The following is a 26,845-nucleotide window of genomic DNA, read 5'->3' as shown; positions in this document are numbered from 1 at the left end:
AGATACATCCCCTTATCATGAGCTCACACCCCTGGGAAACTCTGGCTGAGGAGGTTGAATCTCCTGTTTTGCGGAAGCTGCCAGAGCCCCAAGTTCCACCTTTATAGTCTGCTGGTGCTTAGGTGTAGCCTTAACTAATGTTGGGAGTTTAATACTTACAGAGAATTAAGTGATGGCTGCTTTGTAACTAAATTCAACTGTGAAAAGGCTAGACCTTTGTTTCCTTATTAATCACAATAAAAAGAATCTGATCTAAGGAGGCTGAGAATAAAACTTCATCCTTATAATCTCAACACAAGTGTCATTTTCATAAAATGAGAGTGAATGACTGGAAAAGGTGGACTGATAATTGAGACTCCATATAGCTTCTATTTATTTTATTAATACTTAATTCAAAATTAAAAGGGGGAGAGGATATGTTCTGTAAATATAGAAATTTTGAACTAGAGAGAAAAATTTGCTTTATTTATCCAAGTGTCTCAATTCATATGGACAAAAACAATCCCGTATCACTGGGATGTTTGCCCCTTGCCAAAGCCAGGAGTTTTGAGGCAACTATGCGGCTCAGTGGTATAATAACATGCATGAGGCTTCAACACCCAGCACCAGAAAAAAATGTTGTCTTTGGATTCATGGTACACGGGTAAACCCTGCTTAACCTGTGCTTCATCCTTCATCATAAGTCACTGGTAATTCTCCACATATCAGGATAACCCAATTATTAATTTCTAGGAAACTAATTGGAATGTTGGAAATTTTAAATTTTCTGGTAGACATGGTAGAAAACGCCTGTAGTCTGCATTACTCTGGAGGCCGTGGGAGGAGGATCACTTAAGCCTAGGAGTTTGAGACCAGCCCCAGTGACACAGTGAGAATCAGTCTCTAAGAAGGGGAGAGGCTGGTCGATGGAGTTCAGTGAGAGAGCACTTGTCTAGCATGGATGAAGTCCTGTGTTCCTTCTCCATACCACTGTAGAATGCGGTATGGCAGAAAATTATACAAAAGAAACTCAAAATGACTACAAACAAACACTTCCACGATGTAACACTCTACCAGGACTTGACTATAGGGCGCTCAGTGTAAGCAGACAGTTAAGCTGAGATCAGCACGCTGCAGATGTCCAGCTCCACAGGCAGACAGCTATAAGACGGTGCTGGGGATATGTCAAACAATGAGAGGAGTCAGGAGACATATATCTTCTTTGACTGTGTCTCCTTTCGCACTCCTTTGCTCAAGCTGCCATGTTGGGCCTTCTAGCCAAATGCCTTTGTCTCCCATCTGTGCTGGGCAACATCCTGACCACCTTGCAAGGATGCCATCATCCCCTCTTCCAAATCCCCAGGTCCTTTTGTCGATTGCTGTTACTGACATAAGAAATGTATTTGCATAGCTACCTTACCTTCTCCCTTTTGACAGAAATTCATTATAGGCCAACACAATGCACAAAACATATGGCTGTTGGATTAGGGCAGCAAGTGAAGTCTAAGGCAACGGGGTTGTAAATCTGTCAATGTTTTGTTTTCTTCAAGATCTAACCTATCATCTTCCTTTAAAAATTCATGTAAATGTCCATATTAAGGAGATTAGTGTAAAAAATAAGAAGTGACACCAAAAAATGCTTAAGATATGTTAACTGGAAAGAGAGAAAACAAGATTATACCCAGGCTGTGTTTTCAACACACAATATCATAGCTGTATATGAAAAAAAAAGCAGAAGGTTAAAACAAAAAACCAATTTGCTCCATTATATGATAGAGCCACTGGATTCCATCAATGTGCCTGGGTTTGTACAGTAAATACTGTTTTAAATGTATACACAGGTATTAATTAGTAACACTCATGCTGGATATTGGTGCTAATATTTCTGAGCCATTAAAGCATGGTGTAGCTGTCCTATGTCTAATGCCTGTCAGCTTGCTGGCCTGCAGGGACACATTGAAATAACTGCTGCCACCTGATAGCAAGCAGACTCGCAGGCTTGGCAGGTACGTAGACACTGTGAGAGCCCAGCAGGCTAGCCTGGTAAGTCAACACTTCAAGTTACAGTAAGTGTGCAGAATTCAGTTTACAGTCTTAAATTCCCATCCAGAAGAAGAAGTTCACTGACAAACACTTCATAAGGTGAATTACTTCTCAATGGTCATGTTTTGTTCTCTATTTATGCTTTTATCTCTTAGATAGCCTTAGAGCAATACTTTCAATTGATACCAATACTGTTTCTATTTATCACACGTTCTTTAAAAATAACTATGGTAAAGAGAATGATCACCTTTTCTGGAAAGTTAAATAACAAGTAAAACCCAATCATATGAGCATACATATGAATATATATGTATGCTTCTGTGTTTAGTCTGAGGTACACATATCCTGTCTCCCAGAACAACTGGGAAAGCATTAGCACTCAGCTAAGCACTGCAGACCAGAGGGCCTTGACCCACTATTCCCCACACTGACTCGTGAAGACAAAGCAAAAGCAGATTTCCTTTTTTAAGACTAATTTTGTGATTTTACCAACACAATGCTGCCTTAAACGGAAAGCTTATTTGGCATAGTGCTTTAGAAAAATAAGCTCAATAAATTGAGACCTTTATTAAGTGGAGACATGTTAAATTATCTGCATAATCCAGTGAATTCTATTTTCCACTGGAGTATCACCCAAGATAAGAACAAAAGACGGTGCTTTATTAGACAGACGCTAGGTTGAAGAATTTTCTCAGAAATCTCAGTTAGGCTGTGATAGGAGCACAAATTTCTCTAAGTATGCTGAACAACGCTTGAGGGCATACTTAGGGAAGCTTTATTACATCGCACACGTGGAACCAGATTCTCCCTCGTGGGCTGCAGCCAGCGTGAAGTTCACACTACATTAATTTGCACTTGTCGATATGGTGCTTTGCAAGTATTCTTACGGCATGTTCAAATGTGTATTCTGACTCCTCGGCTAGAATATAAACTCCCCAAGGGCAGGATCTGGGCTTGCAGTAATTTCCCTCTAGTGTCTAGTAAGCTGGTCTGGGTGAGCCATGCCCCCAGGAGCTGTTGTGTGACAGAGGAGAAGGGATGGGCATGTAGAAGACCGCAGCATTGAGAGAGCGTGAAGAAGACAGGCAAGCAGCGCTGTCATCACCAAGACCGCGTGACTGCACGCGCCGAAGCCATGCCCATGTGGCCCCCTCCCAGGCACTGTGGAGAGGGAAGTGCGATGGCAGGTGGTAGCTGACTAAGTCTCTGAAGTCTAGCTCTCAGACTTCACCCATTATCTCAGGCTGCTGAAGAGAGTGTATAGCTTCAGAGAGATCAGAGCTGCATGAGATTTACTCTAATCTGTAGGTGCTAAAGTCACAAGTGGAAAAGACTAACACTGCTGTTACCCACTTCCAACAGATACGATGGTCTATTGCTAGGATGTTCCCAGAATTAGACAGTGGACTCCAGAGCCGATAATCTAGGTCTTGAGGTACATTATACTGTTACTATAAAAAAGAAAATAAAACTATTTCGGGGAGGCTCGTTCCATGGCCCGTTCTAACAGTCTACTCCATTCTTAGTGTCAGGAAAGTCTTACTTCAACTGTGGTCCCGACTTTCCACATTAAACATTGAGATCAGATCGTCAGAAAGAATCAGTCCAAACCCTGAAGATGCTGACTCGGGATTTCGGGCTCTTCTCCACAATAAGGTGCAGTTCTCCGACCAACCTTTCAGAGCTGCAGGGTTGCCCTGGTCTCTTTGCAAAGCTGTACCAAACAGACAGATTTCCTCCAAACACCTAATAAACTGATTTTAAAAACTAATTCCTGTGTTGACACACCCCATGCATTGTTTCAGTTCTAAAATGCTGACTCATACTGGGACAGACATGAGCAACTTTTAAAGCCTCCCCCCCCCCCCCGCCCCCGCTCTAATTTTTCCAAGCAAAATTTTCTGTTTTTATTTTGTGTATGTGACTATACTCTTCAGTATTTTCTTTAATTACTACACAAAGGTACTTGCAACATTAAATGCTTCCTACTTAGTGGTAAATATCACTCCCAAGTTCTACCACATGTAGTACAGCTAAGAAAAGCTATATCTGCTTTCTTATTTCTGAAAAATAAAATGTATACTAACCTATAAATTAAACTGTAAAGAAATAATAACGCTGTATTTATACTTTCATCTAAGCCACATGCCCTTATTAAGCTATGTGTCACTAATGTGGACTAAAATGTGGACACGGACAGCCATGTTCTCACCTGGTAATGCTATTTATTGGATGATTGAGAGAGCAGACAGATGGCATACGCATTGTCCTGTAAAATAGTCTAAAACCAGTAAGTTATAATCCAAGGCTAACATTCTCCGGTAAGGCATTCTAGTAATGCAGAAGAACCCTCCCCCCAGAGGAGGGCTAGCAAACTCTTCCTATAAAGGTTAGATAATAATTATATTTGGGTTTTGTGGGCTATAAGGTCTCTGCCACACCCTCTCAGCTCTGCCTTTTTTTCCCCCAAAAGATTTATTTTTATTATTTTTAACTATGTAACTGTAGGTTCCAGTAGAGGTCAGGGGTGTTGAACACCCTAAGCTGGAGTTATAGGAGGTTGTGAGCTGCCACTTGGGTGCTGGGAAATTAACACAGGTCTCTGCAGGAGCAGCACAGGATCTTAACACTGAGCCCCACTCAGCTCTGCTCTTGTATCAGGGAAGAAGCAAAAGCAATCCATGAGTAATGTTCCTGTGTTTTCATAAAATGTCGCTAGTAAAAACAGGCAGTGAGCAGACCTAGCAGGAGTCTCAGTTGGCTAACTCCTTTCTGATACAAGGAGTACAGGTGGCATCAGGTGAACAAGAGTCATACACCATCACTGCAAACCCCTACTCTGCAGAGGTGTGGCAGTTCGTGGCATGTTCTCAATGCAGTCTCACAGCACTGTTTAAAAAGTCCTTGCAGCTGGGTGAGATCTGGAGTTGAGAACAGCCTGGACTACGTAACATAGCAAATTCCAGACTAGCCTGGGCTACATGGTAAGACATTGTCTCACAAAACTAAAAACAAAAAAGGAGGGCCTGGCACTTGCAACTTATGGCCCCACGATCAATGTTTTGCAATTTTGAATGACTTTTATTTGACGATTTGCAGTATGTCCACAGTCTGATGGACCAATGGCACACCAGTTCACCCATGTGGTCTTTCCCCTGTCCCTGCAGCCCTGGAAGAGTTCTCTGAAAGGTGTTCCCCTCCAGTTTCTGTCTTGTCCCAACCTAACTACTGCTGGGATCCCCCCAGGGTGGAACCAGGTCCTCTAAGTGGCAGACGCTTGTGGTCTGTAGCTGCCTCTGTCCCTAGCAGGAGCCTAGATGTGAACTTGGGCTGCTGGGATGTGTATATACACATGCACATATCAGGAAGGACATAGAAGTGGCCATCTATGCCCTAGGCTTCAGTGTAGATAGAGCCTTTTGCTCCTGGATCAGGAGCAAGGACAGGTATCCCAGGTCTAAGTGGAGGCTATAGTCCTTGTGGGCCACCTACCTGCCCCCTTTAGAATAAAGGAGACTGACTCCAGGCACAGTGCTTGGGAAAATAAACAAACCTGAGATGCTCAGGGAGATGGGTCAGTGAGGAAAGCACTCACCATGTATGAGGGGACCTGAACTGAATACTCAGAACCCAGAAAAAGGCCAGGCTTGATGAGCATTTGTTTTGTTTTAAAGTTTAAAATTCCTTAATTTTTTATTCCTAGTACCACTACAGCAATTTGCAAGGCAATATGCTTGATGTAACAAGGAAAAAAAAAAAAAGACAAAGCTACAACAGATAAAAGACCTCAGGAATGCATATCTAATTGACACTACACTGCATTAATAAACAACTGCATGTTTTGCAAACTGTGTTATGATAGTCCCGAGCAAGAAGGGGTTCCTGTTTAAGCTGCAATGACGTTTCCGATCACAGAGCACCGTCGTTCCTTCGGTAGCTGATTTTTACAGCTCCTCTAATACACTGGGACGACCGGCACAGAGTAACCTGTTGCTCCCCTGACAACTTCTTCTTTCTCTAAGAACTGGAGCCCTTTTCTGCTGTTTGCTAAACCTTCTGCTACCAGATCCACCACTTCCTCCACCAGATCCACAGCCTGATATCACCATAGGGATTGCCTGAGTGGCCTCTACCAACACTGCCCACCTTCACGGATCCCTAATTTGATTGCTGTTGTTCACTATAATTTTCAAAACCTTTGTACTTCCTGCCATCACAGTTATCTCCACCATGATTTCCTCCTTCATCATAGTAGCCATCATATCCTCCTCCTCCACTACTGCATCCACCACCTTGGTTTCCATATCCTGGTCTGCCATCACCATAATCTCCTCTATTACTATAACCAGGACCACTACCATAGCTGTCACCATCACCTCTAAATGCATTAAATCAACCTCGGTAACTACCTCTGCCACCATAGCCTCCCCTTCCACCAAAACCAATATTGCCTCTACCACATCTCAACTGTCCTCCATAAAGCTGTCATCCCACCTCCCTGACCTGAGGTCAGTGGACTGCATCTTTTGTTTAGAAACAGCCTTTTTCATGTCACAATTATGCCCATCGACAGTTGGTAGCTCATGATCACCAAAATTTACCAAAGCTAATCCCCTTTTTCCCACTCTGCTTGACTCCCGGAACTTGGATGGTTTCAATCGCCCATACTTTTCAAAGTAGTCTCTCGGATTGTATTCTTCTGTATTTTCTTTAATACTACCAACAAAAATGTCTTCTTTATTAAATGGGCACCAGGCTTTACAGACTCCTCTCTAGAAATGGCTCTCTCTAGTTCCACCACATGCCCATCAACCTTGTGTAGTCTAGGATACAATTGCTTCTCCAACTTCTTCAATACAAGAGCCAGTCATAAAACCAAAGCCAACTGACTGTTCTATTGAGGGTCTCACATCACCACAGAGTCCGAAAAAGTGTCCCATTTCTCAAAGGTTCTCTGAAGCTATTGTCTGTGGTTTCAAAGCTCAGGTTACCAATAAACAGTTTCCTCAACTGCTCTGGTTTCTTGGACCATCTCCCCATCTGGACTAAAGCTTCAGCAACAATGGTCAGAGTCAACTGGGATGACTGGGCCACAGTTTACCTCTATTCTGAGATGGGACTCATGTCTTTCTACTGGAGTTCTATATGGGAGGAAGAGGAGGACATGGAAGGCATTTGTAATCCCCCCACTAGTGACCAGAGACAGGATGAGCCCGAGAGCTTGCTGGAGAGCCAATCTAGCACTCACTGGTGAACTTCAGACCAGTGACCCTGTCTCAAAGGAGGTTGATGGCATTCCCAAGGATGACATCTGAGGTTATACTCTGGCTTTCACATGAATGTGCATACACATGAAGAAACACACACACACACACACACACACACACACACACACACACACACACACTTACATGCACACACATATAAACAAAGAAAATTTGGAAGTTGATGGAGTATATATGCACCCTCAGTTATCAGGTACATATGAGGACCTACACCCACTCTGTTAATTCTTATGCTAAATATAGTTCCAAATTAAATAACAAATTTAAAATACCATGATGGGGAGCAGGAAGCAGAGGAGAAAGAGGAGGAGGAGGTGTGCAAGAGACTGAAGAATAAAGAGAAAAGAAAAAAGAAAAGAAAGCTTCTTACTGTAGTACCTTTAACATCATGCTTCTCTCTTCTGAACAAAAAGCCCTGTATTCTTACTTGCACTGGCCCTGATAAAGGTTAGGAGCTATACAGGCACATCTTTGAGACTCAACTATTAAATTCAAAATTGACAAAGAAAATTCCCAAATGTATCTTTCATTTCCGATCAGCTAACCTAACAATGCCAGGGTCTCCTGAAAATTCCTAAATCTTAAATACAGGACTCTGAAATGATGTAGCTTGCATTTCAGAGTCTCTGGCCTCCTTCTTGAATGCGATGAAAATCAGTGCCGCATGGTGGTTACGTGCTCCAATAGTGTGGCAGAGGATGAAGGCGTAGCTCTGTAGAGGGCAACCAGATGTTTTAGAAGTATGGAGCACAAGCAAAGCCTTCCATGGGAAATTTAACAGATAATAAAGACAGTTGAGTTTCTTACTAAATGTTCCTTTCACCTCCGATTCATGAGGGAAGGACCTTAGCATTTGAATAAACAAAGACACATCTGCCTTGCATTTGGAACAAACCAACTACAAGACATTTTTGAGATAAGGAAATGTGAACCTTGCCTGAGTGACACTTGCTACTAATTATTGTTAATATTGCTCAGTGTGATAATATAATAATATGAAATTTTCCTTCATGGAAATACAATAAAGTATTTGTAGGTAAAATAATAAATATAATGTCTGATATCTGTTTTAAGTATTTCTGCAAAAGGAGATGAGGTAGAGGAAGACAATGAGAAAGAGGAAATTGATATTGGTAAGATGAAAAAACACGACAACGAGGGTGAAGTTAAGAGAAAAATTGTGAACTCTATGGAACAGCAGTGACACAATGATGAACGTAAGGACTAGAAGGGCACAGATTGCTTATAATATGCCCTTTGTTTCACAGGCTTTTAAAGTCTCATGATGCTGTGTGTGTGTATCTGATATTTACAAAAAAAAAAAAAAATTAAGGCACAAACCCCCAATCTCCACACCGAATGCCTTTTGTTTTTCTTGTGCAGAAGCATCCCACGAGACTGACAGCAGTTCTCTAAGCTGGAGCGATACAAAGGAGTTGATGGGAAGGATAATTCACCCATGGGTCCTAACACAATATAAAAAGAAAGAAGAAAGTGGGCGGAAGAGACGGCCATTGTTCCTCTTCTAACCTTTCTTTCTAATTACGCCAGAGTCAAGGCTCAGGTCACGAGGAAAATCATTTTGGTGGTCAACCATTTGCCCTGTTTTGTATACATCAAAGAGGCTCTTGTTCTCACCACATTCCAATCTCACAGTTTCCCACCTACTTTCAAAACCCATCAAGTGGCCAGATTAGCTAAAATATGAATAAAATGACTATATTATGGGGAACACCTGTTTGCAGACCAAGAGACAGACAGGCTTCTGGTTCCGATGACTGTGTGATATATCAGGCTTTAAAACTAAATATGCTTTATATCATTGTAGGTATTTCAGATAGATGCTCTCCATGGCCAGCTTTTCAAAGCTAAATGTAAATTTCTCTCCTGGGTGCAGATGGTGGCCAAGCTAAATAGCTCTCCGGTCTTAGAGACAGAAGGTCAGGTCATGGCTGAAAGACCAAAGAACAATCGCTGCTCTGCTGCTCCAAATCACCCAGGGAATGAGAAGCTACCGCTTTCGGAAACTGTTACAGAGAGTACCTACACGATCTCCTCACAGTCTGTCCCGGGAAAAAACGGTACCAAGTACAGGTCTCCTGCCCCTCCACAGGCTTACTCCCAACGACTGTGCCCTCCCCAAAGGCACATCTCCATCTACACTGCATCACTAAGGATCATCAGGGAAACTTAATATTTCAGACATCAGGAAACAGTGAAAAAGGAAAATCATTCCTTACAACTTTGGCCTTTGTACATTTAAAAGAAGTTAGTGAGCTAAAAAAAAAAAAAAAAAACGAAAAAAAACAAGACAATACAAATGCTTTTAAACTAGGTTACTCATTTCCAAGTGATATCCTCCTCTTGTTAGCATAGGGTTTTTTTTTAAATCACTAAAACATGATAATATAATTTTAAATCATTCCAAAACTCTTTGCTTCTGTGTTCTATTAGTCAAAAACACCTAGAGTTTTTTTCTAGAGTTCTGTATAATAGTTCAAAAGATACTGACTAATGTTACAGGGTATGCCATCATAACTGTAAAAGCCTGTAGGACATCAGAAAGGAAAGTCCCAGGCTTTCATTCCTTGATGGAAAGAACTTTCCATTCCACTATCAGGTACGCCCCCAACTGGATGAATGAAGAATGTACACATTAACATTAGACCTAAGATGTAGAACACATCATAACGTCTGCATCTAGTGGTATAAAAACTACTTTATTCTAGTTGTCTGAGTTTCAATTTAGTCCTAAGGGCTCCAGGCACGGTGTGACTTTTTTTTTGCACAAACTTCATGCTCACTTTCTTATTTAATACTTTCCCAGTTGCCTTTGTGTCCTTTGTCATCACAGCTGACGGGGTGAAAAGGAAAATATGTCGAAAATATGATAGAAAGCCTTGATTAGAAATATGTTGTAAAATTATCTGGAGCAACTTACTTCTAAATTGTAAGGCTATCTCTAATTATTGATACTGATACCTCAGTCTTATTATTTTAATAGAATACACTGCCTTTCTTGGCTATAAGGAATGCAAACCTTCAGTGACCTGTAACATAAAAATAGAGCGTCAGGGGTCAATCTGCCATAACTTTCTCTTTAGAAGCCTTCTTCACAGTCAATTAAAACTCCAGTATCTATACACTCTCAACAGAGTTCTAACAGAAAACATCTGCTCAAAATTGAAATTGAAGCAAGTAGCATTTTCCCTAACATTTCTAATTTCGCTGTATTTAGGCTTCCTGAGCAAACGTATTCATGGCTATCTTAGTTAAAACTGGTTCCATTCTGCCAACAATCAATTTGATTGACATATTTACATATCAACTCATCTCATCTTACAAATTTTAAAGTTTTTCATTTAAAATTGGATGCAAGTTGGCATCTTTCAAGAACTTTATGTACGTATATTTTAGGTTCAAACTGTGCATTAGAACATTTTTTAAACTTTTCTAAGTAATAGATACATATCCAAATGTATATTTATGAACTGTCAAATTGGAATTTCATATGCAAGCAGTTGTATTCTCACCACTTCATGTCAGGCAACTATAAATGAAATTCTTTTAATAGTATGAACTGGGTCCTTACATTAGTTAGAAACAATACCAGAGAAACACATAGCTTAGGGATAAAACCACACTAACTTCAGAAAACATGTTACTAATATCTTAATAGCTGTGCTTATGTCTTTTCTTACCTGATCTTTAATTTCAAGATCCTTTTGAGATTTTGCTTTGTATTCTCTGTGCTCCTTTTCTGCTTCATCCTTCTCCATTTTCGTTTTATTCAACTGAAAGCGCATTTCTCCACACACCTGTTAGCGTAAAAACAGATCAATAGCCTCTGGAATCAGCAGAGCAATGCCGACAATTAGATCTTTTGGTGCCCCCTAGAGGACACACAGATAAAGTACAGCAAGACTTCTTTAAGAGTATTGAATACAGTTTAAGACTTGAACGCAATACAAGGAATTACTAAGGTTAACATTCCCAATTGCAACAAGAAAATGTTAAGTCAGAAGGACCAGCAGGTAATGATGCTTGATTACCGCAGCCCAATCCCAGGATGCCATGTGGAAGGAGAGAGCCTGCTCCTTCCCTTCAAATTGTCTTCTGACTTCCGAGTGCCATAGTGAGGGCACACGTGAACACACACACACACACAGAGTTCTCTTTCTCAAACAATCAAAACCAATAAAATAATGAAATGCATAACTAAGAAATTGAAGTAAATTTTCAAGATTATTTCATATAAAATAGTTTCAAATAGTTGGGCATGACAGCGCACACCTTTAATCCCAGCACTTGGGAGGCAGAGGCAGGTGGATCTCTGTTTGAGGCCAGCCTGGTCTCAGGACAGCCAGAGCTGTTACACAAAGAAACCCAGTCTTGAAAAACAAACAAACAAACAAATAAACAAAAAACCAAAAAGTTTTAAATAAATACCAGCAAAAGGCACTACCATCTAAAATTATACTAAAATTAGTAATTAGAACAGTTAAAGTATGTTATTATTCACACATATGGTCAAACATTCTCTCTATATTATAAAATGTAGCCCTGGCTGTCCTGAAACTTGCTCTGTAGACAAAGCTGGTCTTGAACTCAGAGATCCACCTGCCTCTGCTTTCTGAGTGCTGGGATTAAAGGCAAATGCCACCACTGCCTCTAGCTATGAAATATTTCTTTAAAGACTTCATCAGTTAAGTTTTTAAGGAAAATTATAAAGATTTTTCTTTGCTAATAAGCTATATTATTGATATTTAGGTGTACAATACCAGAATTTACTGTAAACATTACAGACAGCATCAATTATACACAATATGACTTAAACACTGCAAAATAACTTCTGATAAAAGTCATATATTGGCTTTAAGCATGCTCTATAATTATAACTGTGGCCTTCTATATAAGAAAAACATACATTCAAATGAAGTAACTATGATATATTATTAGATAATTAATACATATAACATCTTTAAAATGTTGCAAAACATCATGTATGCAATTTTTTTCTTTTTTCTTTCTCTAATCCAGGTCACTGCACATAGAGAAACATATTTGAGAAACAGAATTATCAGAAAAGTCTAGGTAAAGAACTAATAAGCCTTTGCTGTAACTGAGAACCTATGGAAAGTGGAGTCAAATTACAACTCTTTCTGATATTCCAATGCAGTCTTAACAGTCGCACGCTATCTAATGGTTATTCTTGCCTGCAACTTTTCAATTTGCCATTTCTTCAAAAATGATGGCTTTAGAAGTTTCAAAAATTAGTTCCATCATTTTTGAGATATTAAAATACAGTAAAGTATGAAATCTATATGCCTTCCTTTGCTCAAATTAAAAGCTCTTTAGAAACAATAGGCACTGCAGCAAGACAGATGTGTAGTCAACAGTGAGAAAGCAGAACAAGAAAGAATGACACACGCATACATACACACACCCATACCCATGCATGCACACATGCATGCACGCACACACGCACATACACATCAATCTTCAATGCATGAGAGTTGATTCTTCCATTCAAAAAGTTATAAACTGAGCTGGGTAGTGGTAACGCACACCTTTAATCCCAGCACTCGGAAGCAGAGGCAGGAGGATCTCTGTGAGTTTAAGCCCAACCTGGTCTACAAAGCAAGTTCCAGGACAGCCAGGGCTGTTACACAGACAAACCCTGTCTTGACACCCTCTCCCTGAAAAATGAATGAAAAAGAAAAAAATTCTAAACTGAAAATACTAAATAAAAATGAAGAGTTACAGAAAAATCTCTCATTCCAAACTGTTTGGCTTAGGTAGGTCTACGAATTAAGTGAAAAACTCTCAAATTTCTAACATTAGAAAATAACAGTTCTCAACTGTGATTAGCAATGACATCTATTTACGTGTACTGTATAACGAATGTCTGAGTCTAGTCTTCTAAACGATCATTTGATTCTATAATTTTAACTCTCACTTTCTTGGTCCTTTCAGCTCATTGCTTACTGTATTCATCCACAACACTGCGACTTCTTCTAAAACAAGTCAAGACATTATACTGAGCCAGAATTATTCTCTCAGGGTTGGAGACTATTTCAAAGTCACTTAGTCTAATTTGTCACTCTCCGATGTTTGAGTCCCTTTGGAGAGTTGTAGGGCCAAGAACTCATTCATTACATCATGATACTTCATAAAAAGGTGTATCCTGTAATGAACCGCAAAGCAGTACCATGGATTTCACCTGCAAACCTGCACGTCCATTCTTTGATTCCTTGGCATATCTTATTTCCACCTCATCTCCAGACAGACACAGAGGTATGCTAGCAAACAGGAGCTTCTTAGATCTCCATCATCAAGCATGAATGTTAGGAAGTGGAGAATTAGAAAGTGAAAAGGGAAATAGCTCTTTTTGTAAGTTGTACGTATAAATTAATGTATAAGCTAAAATAATTCTGATTATTTAATTATAAAGCAGCAATGGAATAAAATGTAACAGTATAGGTTATCATGTTATAAAATTATCTGTAAATTTAGTGATAAAGAATGAATTGACTTCATTTATATATTATGTATTCCAATATTCAGTTTCTTACTAGTTAAGTGATTTACTTGAAATCCAGATAACTAGCATTCTAAAGTTAGTTAAAACCATTAAATGTTTTAGTTCTCACTTCACTGGCTAGTGAGGCCCGGAGCACAAATGCTGTAGTATGTAAATGTGTAACTTAAGTATCAATAAAATAGGAATTTATGCTAAACTTAATATTTAACTAAGAATTTAATCTAAACCATTGGTTTTAGAAGCAGATCTAAAATAGAAGTGAGAGATAGAAACGTTTTATATTAAACATCCCTTTCAGAATGTCTTAAACTGTTACTGGGATGGCCAACCTCACACTGTCTGAGGAAAAACAATCACTCCTAGTTAGCTAAGTCAGAAAGGTAAGTTTTGTTAAGGATTCAACAGTTAACGCAATGTAATTCCCATTCACAAGTCTGTCTTTGTCAATTATTTGGTACAAGTTATCTTTGGATGTACAGTACCACGGAGGTGGATAGACTCATTAAGTTGACCTTTATTATTCTTGAAATAACAAAACTTTTTTTATTCCAAACTTCTTCCTGACCATACCAGGAGCTTTGGATATTAATAAAAATGGTTTCAAAGTGGACGAGATGGCTCAGACATCTAAAAACCAGAGGGAGAGCCCACAGTGGAGAGAAAATTAACTCTGACCTCCACAGGAGCACCATGGCATGTGTGTGCCTACACACACACACACACACACACACACACACACACACACATACACACACACTCATACATTCAGACACACAGATAAAAATAATAAATTTAAACAAAACTATTTTCAAAGAAAATACGTACTTAAGCAATTATTAAACTGAAAAGTTCAGACCTTTGTGACATCCACTTCCTGAGAAGCAAGCTGGTTCTGAATTTCCTCTAGTTGACTGACAGCTGAAATCTTCTCCCTTGTAATCGTTTCTACCTGGGCCTCCAGCTTGGCAATATTCTGAGACAGGATCAACATCTATAGAGGAAACAAAAAATTCAGCAGTGGTATTTGAAAATATGAAGATTAAAAAGTCACTTCAACAGTTCGGTGTCTGCACAGCTACTGGGCTCTGCATTATCTCTCTGGGGGCTGGGTATGTCCACTTCTCTACATCCTCAACTCACCTCATCCCCTGAAATACCTCCATCACTCCTATTCACTCCCTGGACTCTAACTTACTGTGAAAAGCTGTAAGATGATGAAGTGTAAATGTTGGTTGGAACCCTGAGACAGCAAAGATGATAAGGTACAGAACAGACTGAAACGGAGACATTTCAAAGTGGGTGGGGGAACTGCCAACTCTGAGGTCCTTTTCCACATGGACATTAAACATTAGAAAGGATAATTTAAAGAGAGGAAATGGAGATAGAGAGAGAGAGAGGAGCTTCCCTTCCCCAAATCAACACAGGGGCTCTCTGCAGTTTCTCTCCTGACAAGTCCCACTTATCCTCCCATTATTTACAGCTCCTCAGTCCTGTCAAGAACCGGATGTGCAATCATCCCCTGTCTTCCAGGAAGCCCTCCTTGACTTCCAGTTCCCAGCAGAGAACACCCCAGGGCTGCGAATCAGCTGCTGCGCCTGGGAACACTTCCGCCTGCTCTCTGTACCTGCTTCCATTCTCACTGTCTGCCCATGCCATCCTGCTTGTTTAATACTCTGAGAGTAACTCTGGCATGTAATCCTACAGCACCTTCAGAGTGGACACCTCACCACATTCTGCCTCTGTGTACCACTGGCATGGTACTTAATTATACCATTTCATGGTTTCTAGCTGTGGGTTTGGTTTGGTTTGGTTTGTTACTTGAAGTTCCTCAAGGGCATGTTCATTAAAAGGTACCAAATGTTCCATGAGTGCATGGATGAATAATTAGGATGTCTGCAGGTAGCATCGGGTCTTACTCCTCTCTCCTCAGGACTGAAAATGCTTCCTAGTCCTTAGACTTCATGGTTGTGCTGTTTCAGTGATTCAAACTTTGCTGTGCTAACTTCTTAGTTGAACCGACACATTTAAAATGAAGGAATGTTACCCTAACCCAGAACAAAGTGTATGGGGATATCTACTTTATCTGCTAAAGAAACAACGATGCTTCAATTCTACCACAGTCCCTGATATGTGTTACAATGTTCTATAATTGAACAAACAACTAAAATTTTGTCATACAAATAAGCCTATTAGAGGCGGAAGAGATGGCTCAGTGGTCAAGAGCACTGGCTGCTCTTCCAGAGGACCTGGGTTCAATTCCTAGCACCCACATGGAAGTTCACGTCTGTCTGCCACTCCAGTTCCTGGGCTTCTGACACCCTCACACAAACATACATGCAGGCAAAACACCAATGAGCATAAAGTAAAATAAGGAAACTCAACCAAACAAAACCAAGTAAGTCTAATTAAACTCATTGGTTCATACATGCAAAAAACAAACAAAAGGCCAGGGGAACAAGAGACAATAATGGGGATGGGAAGATGAATACGATCAAACTATATTATATGCATGCATGAAAACATCCTGATGAAACCCATTATTGTATATAATTAATATATGGTAATAAAAACTCTCTTAAGTTGTCAATATTGAACAAACGTGAAGAGTAAGTGAAGGGCTTTACAGCAATAAAATGATGTCAGGTGCCTGCATTTGATTATAGAAATAGCATAGTCAACACACATGCAGACAGTGAGTCCTATAGATACGTTGTAATTTAGAATGATCAACTAATTGACCTTTCTGATATTTGACTTACAGTTATTTACATGTCCTGAACATTAAAAGATTGTCCAAAAACTTAATTTGCACATAGCTTTGCTAATACCAAACTACAAAGTATCTTTATGCATATTACAATCTGCACCAATAATTAAGGGTCAAAGGAAAATACAGAGCAAATCAAGTATCAATTTAATTTCCTTAGTTTAAGAACTCCAATTCATGATTATCCATATCATCAACCTGTAATTATAGTTCTCCTGGACCCACATAACAGCAGTAAATTTTAGTGACAAGCTATTAAAACTAATATATTACATATTTATGTGGAGATAAATCTGTTAAACATATTGAGAATGCTGTGTTTCAAGTAAATGTGCAGATATCTATTTTGCTAGCTGTAAATTCTGTGTCAGTTTCTATCACAAGGCATACACCAAGTCCCTCCCTTCCTGGGACTCCCTCCCTCCAGCACCCATCACTTAGTTCCTCTGCCCATCCCGGTCTGCTCCCTCCTGTTGTCTCTGTCTTCTCCCCCACGCCCACCATCTGGAAGTCAGCGTCAGCCTGCAGGAGCTTCTCCATCCACATCTGCTGCAGAGCCAGAGGTAACACAGACAGCTGCAGCACTGCTGGATGTCCAAGGCACTGACATCAGGTAAGTCCTTTAAACTCTGACAGTAGCAAGGAAGAGACAAGGACACCGAGGCTGGGAAAGCTTGATAGACATTTCTGCAAAGCCGTTTCCAGGACATTGCATATTGCATGAAGTGGTAGAAAAGACACAAGAAAGTAAGGATTCTGGCAATGGGCTACTGTCAAGGGAACCAACTAAGAAAACGTGTGCACTGTGGGGGGATCAAATAAGCATCTGATGAATGATGGACTGAGCTAACAGACCAGAGCAGCTCAGAGCAAACCAGGACCACTGCTGAAAGCAAGAGACAAACTCACAGCAGGTAATCTTCATGGGGGATGATTCAAACATGGGCGGGTAGGCAGAGACACCTGTTCTCCTAGAGCTTCCCGCACAAATGGAGGTGGGGGAGAAGGCTGATGACTAAGTCTCTTGAGTGGCCCTACTGTTAGGAAACCAAGAGCACCTGTTTCTTTACCAACCTAATACTCGCAGGGTAATGAGTAATTTGTCACTGTCCCTATTAGACTGTATTCCAAAGCTTGGCAGTGTGTGTGTGTGTGTGTGTGTGTGTGTGTGTGTGTGTGTGTGTGTGTGTGTGTGTGTGCCTGCCTGTGTCTGTGTGCACGCGCGTGTGCGCACACATATGCACACATGTGCATGTGGGTATGGAAATACATGTGTGCACATTCATGCTGAGGTCAGAGGTCAGTCCCCGGTGTCTCCTTCATTCACTGTGTACCTTATTTTTTGAGGCAGAGTCTCTCACTGAACCCAGACTCACAGACTCAGCTCCACTGGCCACCGAGCCCCAGGGATCCTTTGGTCTCCAGCTCCCCAGCACTGAGATTGCGGGCACACACAGCCACGGCTAGCTTTACCATGTGGGTGCTGGGGTTCGAACTCATGCTCCTGCAGCAAGCACTTTACCAACTAAGCCATTTCCCTGCCCCAGAAAGCAGCTTTGAAAGCGAAATTTTTTCTTTCTGATTCCACAGCTACAGTCGGATCAACTGACAATCCCTCCTTTCTGTGTATCTATGCACACACTTTTATACACATGGATTATACTATTTAAAAATATAATGAGGAAACTCCCTTCTCATTTTGTTTCAATAAATACCTCACTCGATACTTTGTGTTGGTGAGTTTTTATCCTGGGCATGTACTTCAAATCTGCTTGTGAAACTGTAAAGGACTGAGAACAAGAGGAACACTGCAAAGTCTCCTGCAGGAGAGGGTGTGGTGGTATTGTGTTCCCCAAAATACTGTGCACCCTAATAAACTTATCTGGGGTCAGAGAACAGAACAGCCATTAGATACAGAGGCTAGAAAATGGTGGCACTCACGCCTTTAATCCTAGCATTCCAGAGGCAGAAATTCATCTGGATCTCTGTGAGTTCAAGGCCACATTGGAAACAGCCAGGCATGGTGACACATGCCTTTAATCCCAAGAAGTGAGCCTTTATTCCCAGGGAGTGATGGCAGAAAGCAGAAAGGTATATAAGGCATGAGGACCAGGAACTAGGCTGGTTAAGCTTTTAGGCTTTCAAGAAGCAGTTCAGCTGAGATCCATTCTGGATGAGGACTCAGAGGCTTCCAGTCTGAGGAAACAGGATCAGCTGAGGAATTGGTGAGGCGAGGTGGCTGTGGCTTGTTCTGCTTCTCTGATCTTCCAGCGCTCACCCCAATAACTGGCCTCAGGTTTGATTTTATTAATAAGAACCTTTAAGATTCATGCTAAAAGAGGGGAGGAGATGGAGAGGAGGAGGCAAGGACACGGCCAGGAGGGACAGAGAGGCATGCTTGCTAGCTCGTAGCGCATGTGTACACTCAGAGTAGGATCCTGGTACCCGTGTCTGAGGCATCTCCATTACAGCTCCCAAAGCCGATCATGCAGAAACTTCAGCGATATGACACGGGAAACTAGGCACTTTCCTAGTGTTGCACATGTGTGTGCATTTTAGTCCCTTTAGAGAAAGAAACGCATCAGATTTGGAATAATGGAAATTGGATTACTTGAATTAATTTTTCAGGTCCCCTGAAATGAGATTAAGAAAACTAAGCTACTTGCCCAAGTTCATTCACAATAATACATAAAAGGTACAGCTGGAGTTTGCATTCAAGCCTATCTGTCTATACTGACACACAGGTACAAGAAAGCTGTCCAGGAGCATACTCTCACACTGCTCATTCCCTAAAATAAAAATGATAATAGGTACAGACTCAATTTTACCCAATGCCCACCATAAGACAGGAATTACAACATTTTCAAAGTGTCATCACATTTGATCCTGTCGAGTGCTTGAAGCATTCGTCACCCCGAAGATTAGACAAAGTCCCAGAGGGCCTTTGGGCAAACTGGAGTTACTCCCACATCTTATTTCTCTGAAGCAGTTCTCCCTCACGAGAACACCCGGGTGCTAGGATGGGCTGCCCCTTACTCTCACATCTGTGCTTGTCCTCACGAGAACACCCGGGTGCTAGGATGGGCTGCCCCTTACTCTCACATCTGTACTTGTACTAATGAGAACACCCGGGTGCTAGGATGGGCTGCCCCTTACTCTCACATCTGTACTTGTCCTCACGAGAACACCCGGGTGCTAGGATGGGCTGCCCCTTACTCTCACATCTGTACTTGTCCTCACGAGAACACCCGGGTGCTAGGATGGGCTGCCCCTCACTCTCACATCTGTACTTGTACTAATGAGAACACCCGGGTGCTAGGATGGGCTGCCCCTTACTCTCACATCTGTGCTTGTCCTCACGAGAACACCCGGGTGCTAGGATGGGCTGCCCCTTACTCTCACATCTGTACTTGTCCTCACGAGAACACCCGGGTGCTAGGATGGGCTGCCCCTTACTCTCACATCTGTACTTGTACTAATGAGAACACCCGGGTGCTAGGATGGGCTGCCCCTTACTCTCACATCTGTACTTGTCCTCACGAGAACACCCGGGTGCTAGGATGGGCTGCCCCTTACTCTCACATCTGTACTTGTCCTCACGAGAACACCCGGGTGCTAGGATGGGCTGCCCCTTACTCTCACATCTGTACTTGTCCTCACGAGAACACCCGGGTGCTAGGATGGGCTGCCCCTTATTCTCACATCTGTACTTGTTCTCAGGACCAGACCTGAGCTCACACATCTGCCAGAGCTCACTCCACTGGTGACAGCGGGCTGCGTCACCTGACACCTTTCCTCAGGAAGTGCCCACCAGGGGAGAGTCTTGTATAAAAGCACCTCCCATACCGCCAAGCACAATTCATTGCTCTTTTTTCCTTCCTTTTCAAAATTCTCATCCAAGTGTTTCCTATTGTGAAGCTACTGAGTCAAATGGTTTCCATTAAACAACCCCCTTCCCAAATAAAAACACCCTAGGTGTGAGCAATAGCTGTTTGTGTGTGTGATTGATTCTATTTTCTCACACACACACAATAGCCAATTCAAAACTACACCTCCCTCCATGCCTTCCTCAGGCTGAACAGAGGCCACTTCCTTCCTCAGCTGCTAGGATTCCAAATCCTACCTATTCTTTGGAACTCAGCTAACCAGCACCTTTCCCACACGGCCTGCCAGGATCCCTTGCAGGGAGGGATTGGCTCAGGCCCTCGACCTTAGCCCTGCCTTCCCAGTGCCTGGGGTCTTCTCTCCCTTCCTCGTACGTTGTTTGTACTTCATTCATAAATATCTATTTGCGCATGTGCTAACATGCCGAGCAATGAGGATGCTCGTTCGTACATGCAGAGACTCACAGAAAGTCACAGAAGGCAACGATCCCATAAGAGTTTGCAATCAACTGAATTAGGGGACCCCACAGAGCAGAAGCTGGGTTTGCCTTGGAAGGCTCTGATGGAGCCCCGCTTCAAGAACTCTGAGAGACCAATGAGAACAAAGAAAGACTCCTCTGGCTAAGAGGGTGAAGCCCACTCAAAATCTTAAATAAAACCAGCCAGGAGGTGGTGGCACACGAACTTGGGAGGCAGGTGGATCTCTGAGTCTGGTCTACAGAGTGAGTTCCAGAACAGCCAAGGCTACACAGAGAAACCCTGTCTTGAAAAACAAAAACAAACAAACAAACAAAACCCCAAAGCAACCAAACCTAAAAAACAGGGTAGACTGGTCTGACTGAACGACTGGAGAAGGGCAGGGAGGTCAGTGTGGAAGGAACACAAGGAAGAAAAGAAGGGGATGAGACTGAAGAGCCGGAGAGGAAAAATGAAGGCGACTCTCTGTTCTGCTAAAGGATCCTGGTTTATCTGAGGCTGCAGGGAGACGAGGAAGGCTTTTCAAGCAAGAGACTGGCCCACTGGGATGTTCACCACAGAAAGACCGTGCCAGCTGTGGTGTAAGGAACAAGTGAGTTGAGGTAAAGACACCACAGGGGCTGCAAGTGCCATCAGGGTGAGACAAGGAGGCTAAGGAAAGGAGAGGTGAAGACCAGAGGAGCCTAGACAATGACGGGGAGGGGCTCCGGGAGGTGGGGGAAGGGTAAAGAAGGGAGACAGCACGGGAGGCCAAAAGTTTAACTGGTTGTCACCTACTGGCTTCAATTCTCTTACTAAGTTTCTCTGCTGAGAGTAAGGGAACTTGGGGAGAATAAGCACGACCTGAAATGGTTCTGAAAAGCTGGGACCATGATGCTCTCACTGACCGGTTGCCATAACTAACTCCCAGTGATCCTGGGACCATGATGCTATCACTGCCCCTGGTTGCCATAACGAACTCCCAGTGATCCTGGGACCATGATGCTATCACTGCCCCTGGTTGCCATAACGAACTCCCAGTGATCCTGGGACCATGATGCTATCACTGCCCCTGGTTACCATAACGAACTCCCAGTGATCCTGGGACCATGATGCTATCACTGCCCCTGGTTGCCATAACGAACTCCCAGTGATCCTGGGACCATGATGCGATCACTGATCGGTTACCATAACGAACTCCCAGTGATCTCCTGGATCCAAGATGCCAAACCTAACCCCAACCCGATCTCCTGGCACACACTCTAGTTCTACTCCAATTTATTAACAAGGTGATTTTCCTCAAATATTCCTATCATTACAACACTGTCCAACGTAAAGCCATTCAGTGGTTTAATGTCACATTTGGATGAAATGTCTAATACTCAGGTAGATTTTAAGAGCATGGGTGATTTATTCCCTATATACTTCTCCACACTTCACCCTCTACCGTTCTTCCGAAGTCCCTCGGCTCCGCTGCCTGGCGGCTCCAAACCCCGACCATGCACGGAGCTTCAGCTCCTGCAGGTGTATGTTCTTCCTGGACGTGACACTTTCTTCCTCTGAACTCCATTCTTCCCCTGACCGTCCCTCTACCTTTCCAGGCCTCACTTCAAAATCCTCCTGACAAAAGTCTCGCGTGACTGTCTAGGCTTGAGAGACTTTCACTTATGGACACATCTGCTTAGCAGTCACCTTTCCCTAAAGCCTGTCCTTTATGAGACAGCAGCATTGGCTCCGTGACTACATCCCAAGAGCCTCCAACTCCACTGCTGAAGCTGCAAAAAGGTAGAAGAGATGCACAGGAGGACTGCAGAAGGCTCTAGGAGAGCTGGCGTGAGACTCAGGTGTGCATTCCCCCACTGCAAGGGGCTCTACACTGCCTTCCCCTTGACTGACACTGTGAGCCAAAGCCAGCCTTCCTCGCAAGGACAGACTGACACTGTGAGCCAAAGCCAGCCCTTCCCCTCAGATGCGTCCCCACGGCCATGGGAAAGTGTTTGCACAGTACCTTCGACTCTGCATCCTCCCTCTCCTTGGCTACTTCTTTCTTTATCATCTCCTTCTCCAGAGCCCGTTTCTCTTGCTGAGAGGCAAGTTCCTTTTCCAGTCTTTCTGTCTGCCTCTCCAGCTCACTCTTCAGCTGCTCACACTGGATCAAAGCCTGCCAGACAAGAGCATGAGAAGGACCTCAGGAGTGAGAAAACGCACCAGGGAGAGATCAGACAGTCACACTGGAGTGCTTTTATTTAAGACAGTTAAACCCTCTCTGCAGCCCCCTCGGATGACTGTTTGCCCACACCACTGACTGCCATGGCAGCACGCCACCCCGTCACACTCACTCACAGGTTTCCATTTCACAGCTGAGGCTACAAGACTACTTCTTTGTCATTAAAAGAATTTCTTTTAATAACAAATAGAAAAATTTAAAGCAGATGTTGAATACTGTATATATCTATTAATACTCTATTAATAAAGCTTCCTTAATACAACTATGATTTAGTTCACTCCCTTAAACACAAGCTTACTATCTGCTGTCATCAGGATGGATATCTTGCAACAGCAGTAAAAGTTCATAATTGAAAAAAAATCACATTTTTCATTTGATCACAATCACCCACTATGTTTCCAGAAATAAAAAACTCTCTCCCTTCCTTTGGCCATTATTTATAATGTCCAAAAATGAAATGGAACTTCAAATTACAATAAAAATACCTCAAACTAATTAAGTTGCTATGGTATCTCATTCTTATGATAGCACTAGCCCAACCCAAGTCTCACAAAGCTCACAAGCTATATGACTATAGGTTGGACAGTCACATTGGTTGATAATGGAGATGCAAATTGCTGTAGAATAATCCTCTTGTACACTGTAAAGATTTGTCACTTGAATTGGTTTAATAAAATGCTGATAGGCTGGTAGCTGGGCAGTAAGTTAAGCAGGAAAGCCAAACTGAGGATGATGGGAAGGAGGGTGGAGTTAAGGAGTCTCCAGCCTGATGCAGAGGAAGCAAGATGAAAATGCCATACTAAGAAAAAGTATCAAGCCATGTGGCTAAACATAGGTAAGAATTATGGGTTAATTTAAGTGTAAGAGCTAGTTAGTAATAAGCCTGAGCTACTGGCCAAGCATTTATAATTAATACAAGCCTCTGAGTGATAATTTGGGAAGTGACTGCTGAACGGGGTGGGGCAGAGAAAAGCCTGTGATTACAGGAAATAGTCTCCATGCACACTGTTAGACTTTATGCACAGTTATACTGTTCTTTGCTAAAAACTAACTATAGACTGAAAATATCTAGGATCTGTGAACTCTCCTTCCTCCATTTAGAAGACATTCACCTGTAGTTCCCAATTTTGGAAAGTATCTGCCATCCTAAAGTATGACAGCCAATTTCAAATGTGTCTGGTTAGCCAAAACAAATAATAATTCTGATTTTAAAAAGTTCTCCAACAGAGTTAATCACAAGTTAAATCCTAGCAGAATGCCTCACAAAGGAAATTTAAAACAAGATTGTAAAAGAAATGAAGAAGTATATTTTTTCATAACTGAATCCCTTGGAGCCTGAAATACTGAATTCTGTGCTTCAAAATACAGTTGTGTTAGTAAAAATTACTTTCCATTAATCAATCTAGTAAAAACAAACAAACAAACCTATAACTTTTACTATTATTATGAATATCACTGGTATGAGTAAATAAAAATCAATATATCCAAAAAATTCCCAACTGAACAACATAGGCAGCAACATCATTAAGTATAAGATGAGCAAGAACACCTGAGAGACCAGCACAACCCAAACAGCAGGCGTGGGGGGATCCAGTCAGCAGAACAGGAGGAAATGGTCCTCAGGGCGGAAAGGCCAAGCCATAGGCTGTTCAGTGGAAAGCACAAAGTGGAGCTGTAAGTCACATAAGCAACCGTGCTGACCACGACTGTGTGGACAGCCTTCTGCCTCCTGCCAGCCCGTCAGCAAGAGGAGCGCTGAGGAAAACCTTAGGTGACAAACTGGTTATGACACCACCAGGCATGTAACCAATGGTCACACATTTAAATAGCTCTCATTGGATTTACCTTTCATACTTTTTTGACATTGATACCTGGTTACAATGAAAAAAGCACTAAGATTTAGTAACACTTGGAAATAAAAAATGTAGTCGTGTGTACATGCGTGTAGTGAACATACACATGTATGTTGCATATGGAAGCCAGAGTCCTCCTCAACCACTTCTCTACCTTAAATCTTGAGACAGGGTCTCCCACTGAAGCTGGAGCTCACCAACCAGACTGATGGGCTCTCATGCCCCAGCTCTCATGGCCCAGAGATCCCTGTCTGCCCCACCCCACCCCCACACTGAGAGTACAAATGCACGCTGCCTCATCTGGTTTTTGATCGGGTGTTGGGATCCAAACTCAGGTCTTAATGCTTGGGCAGCAATCATTTTTACCCTCTGGACCTAAATCAGGAGCTTGGAACCCCTGAGATCTAAAACTGTCTCTCTCACACTGGACCTCACCTGAAGCTGAGGGGTTCCTAACCCCAATACTTACAAACTATTGCAGGATGCTACTCCTTGTAATTCAAGGGCTCTCATTTATTAATTTTGAAGAACCCCAGCTGACATGAGGAAACTCAATTCTCAGAGGCTAAGTCACAACAAAGATGATCAGGTCTGTGGGTCCTGACTCCATTTTTCCTGGGGGATCTGGTGTGGTGGCTTCTCCTTTTTCTTACTTGGTGGCAGTGGCTGCCAGCTTGAGGATTTGAGGAATTATGCTTTTCTAAGCCAGTAAATTCAACCCAAGATTCTTCCTCTGCAGTCATTTCATGCTGTCCCTATCAACATTTATTTTGAAACATAATTTATTGGACTTAGTATTTATAATTGTAGTTTTATTAAGCCAAAGGTAAATATTACCATTATAAAGGAGTCAAACATTTTCCACAACAAAACTGACATCTGTCAACTAAATTTTAAAACAGGAAAACTATTTAATGACATCTCTAATTTCCCTTCCCAACTGTTATGGATAGTTTCCTAGAAATCCCAGGGAAAAACTCATGAATAATAAATTAAGATATTATGAGGATTTACTGTTTACTGCTATTGAACATAAATTTTGAAACTTATGAATATGAATTTATTTTTATGAAACAAGCCCATTAAATAAAAATGATTATCAACATACTTAAGCTTCTTACTTATGAATAAAACAAGGTATTGCTTTTAATTTATAAATACTTGCTTATCAGAAATGTGTCAATAAGTCTACACTGAGACTATTTGCACAAGCATGCATCAGCGACCATGTTCTGAGAAATGCATCATTATGTAATTTCACACTTACATAAGCCTAAATGTTCCATGTCATGTGACTATCCCTGAAGCAATAAAGAAACACTCTGAATATGAAGTGGATGAGGCTACTGCTGGTGTACTACTACACACTGCTTCACAGTGATGTGTGTGTGTGTGTGTGTGTGTGTGTGTGTGTGTGTGTGTGTAGAAGGGATACATTCTAAAATAATGGCAAACAATAGAACAAACATGGAAGCCAATAACACATTGCTTTTTATTCCTGGGGCTTACATACAATATATAACTGTATATGTCACATTTTGATGCATCGGTAAGTGCGAGCATCCCAGTACCACCACAAACAAACCTGTTAATACTACTATTTCAGTAGGTGATAGGAATCCCGTCACCTCTCTTATGATCTTCTGGGGCCACTGTCCTGTATGTGGTCTGTCTTTGTCAAAGGCATTGCTGCTTGCTTTTGCTTTGCAGCAGACAATGAGCTGCAAGGAACATTACCTCCGTGCCCACGACTGGAGTCCAGTGCTCAATGCTTTTCTGATTATTTTTTTTTCACATTCCAAGTGCA

At 41.9% G+C, this 26,845-nt stretch overlaps 1 protein-coding gene across 8 annotated transcripts in view; it reads right to left on the bottom strand.

Moving 5' to 3' along the window:
* Positions 1–26,845, bottom strand: part of Sdccag8 (SHH signaling and ciliogenesis regulator SDCCAG8) — a 201,267-nt gene that overhangs the window by 133,345 nt on the left and 41,077 nt on the right. For 7 of the 8 annotated variants that reach the window (XR_008218004.1, XM_052737749.1, XM_052737743.1 and 4 more), the window contains exons 10-12: positions 22,967–23,119; positions 14,708–14,842; positions 11,009–11,125 (exon numbers count right to left, since the gene is read on the bottom strand). Coding sequence is in view for 7 of the 8 variants with exons in the window: in XM_052737749.1 (XP_052593709.1) it covers positions 11,009–11,125; positions 14,708–14,842; positions 22,967–23,119 (405 nt within the window). In the remaining variant the exon portion in view is untranslated. The remainder of the gene's footprint in view (positions 1–11,008; positions 11,126–14,707; positions 14,843–22,966; positions 23,120–26,845) is intronic. The other variant, XM_052737747.1, reaches the window with a different exon arrangement.

This window comes from Peromyscus californicus, unplaced genomic scaffold, assembly GCF_007827085.1.
Source record: "Peromyscus californicus insignis strain IS unplaced genomic scaffold, ASM782708v3 Scaffold_14__1_contigs__length_90479793_seg_2, whole genome shotgun sequence".
Classification (NCBI taxonomy): Eukaryota; Metazoa; Chordata; class Mammalia; order Rodentia; family Cricetidae; genus Peromyscus; species Peromyscus californicus.
Note: the sequence above shows the minus strand (reverse complement) of the source record. Positions and strands in the feature narration are given on the sequence as shown.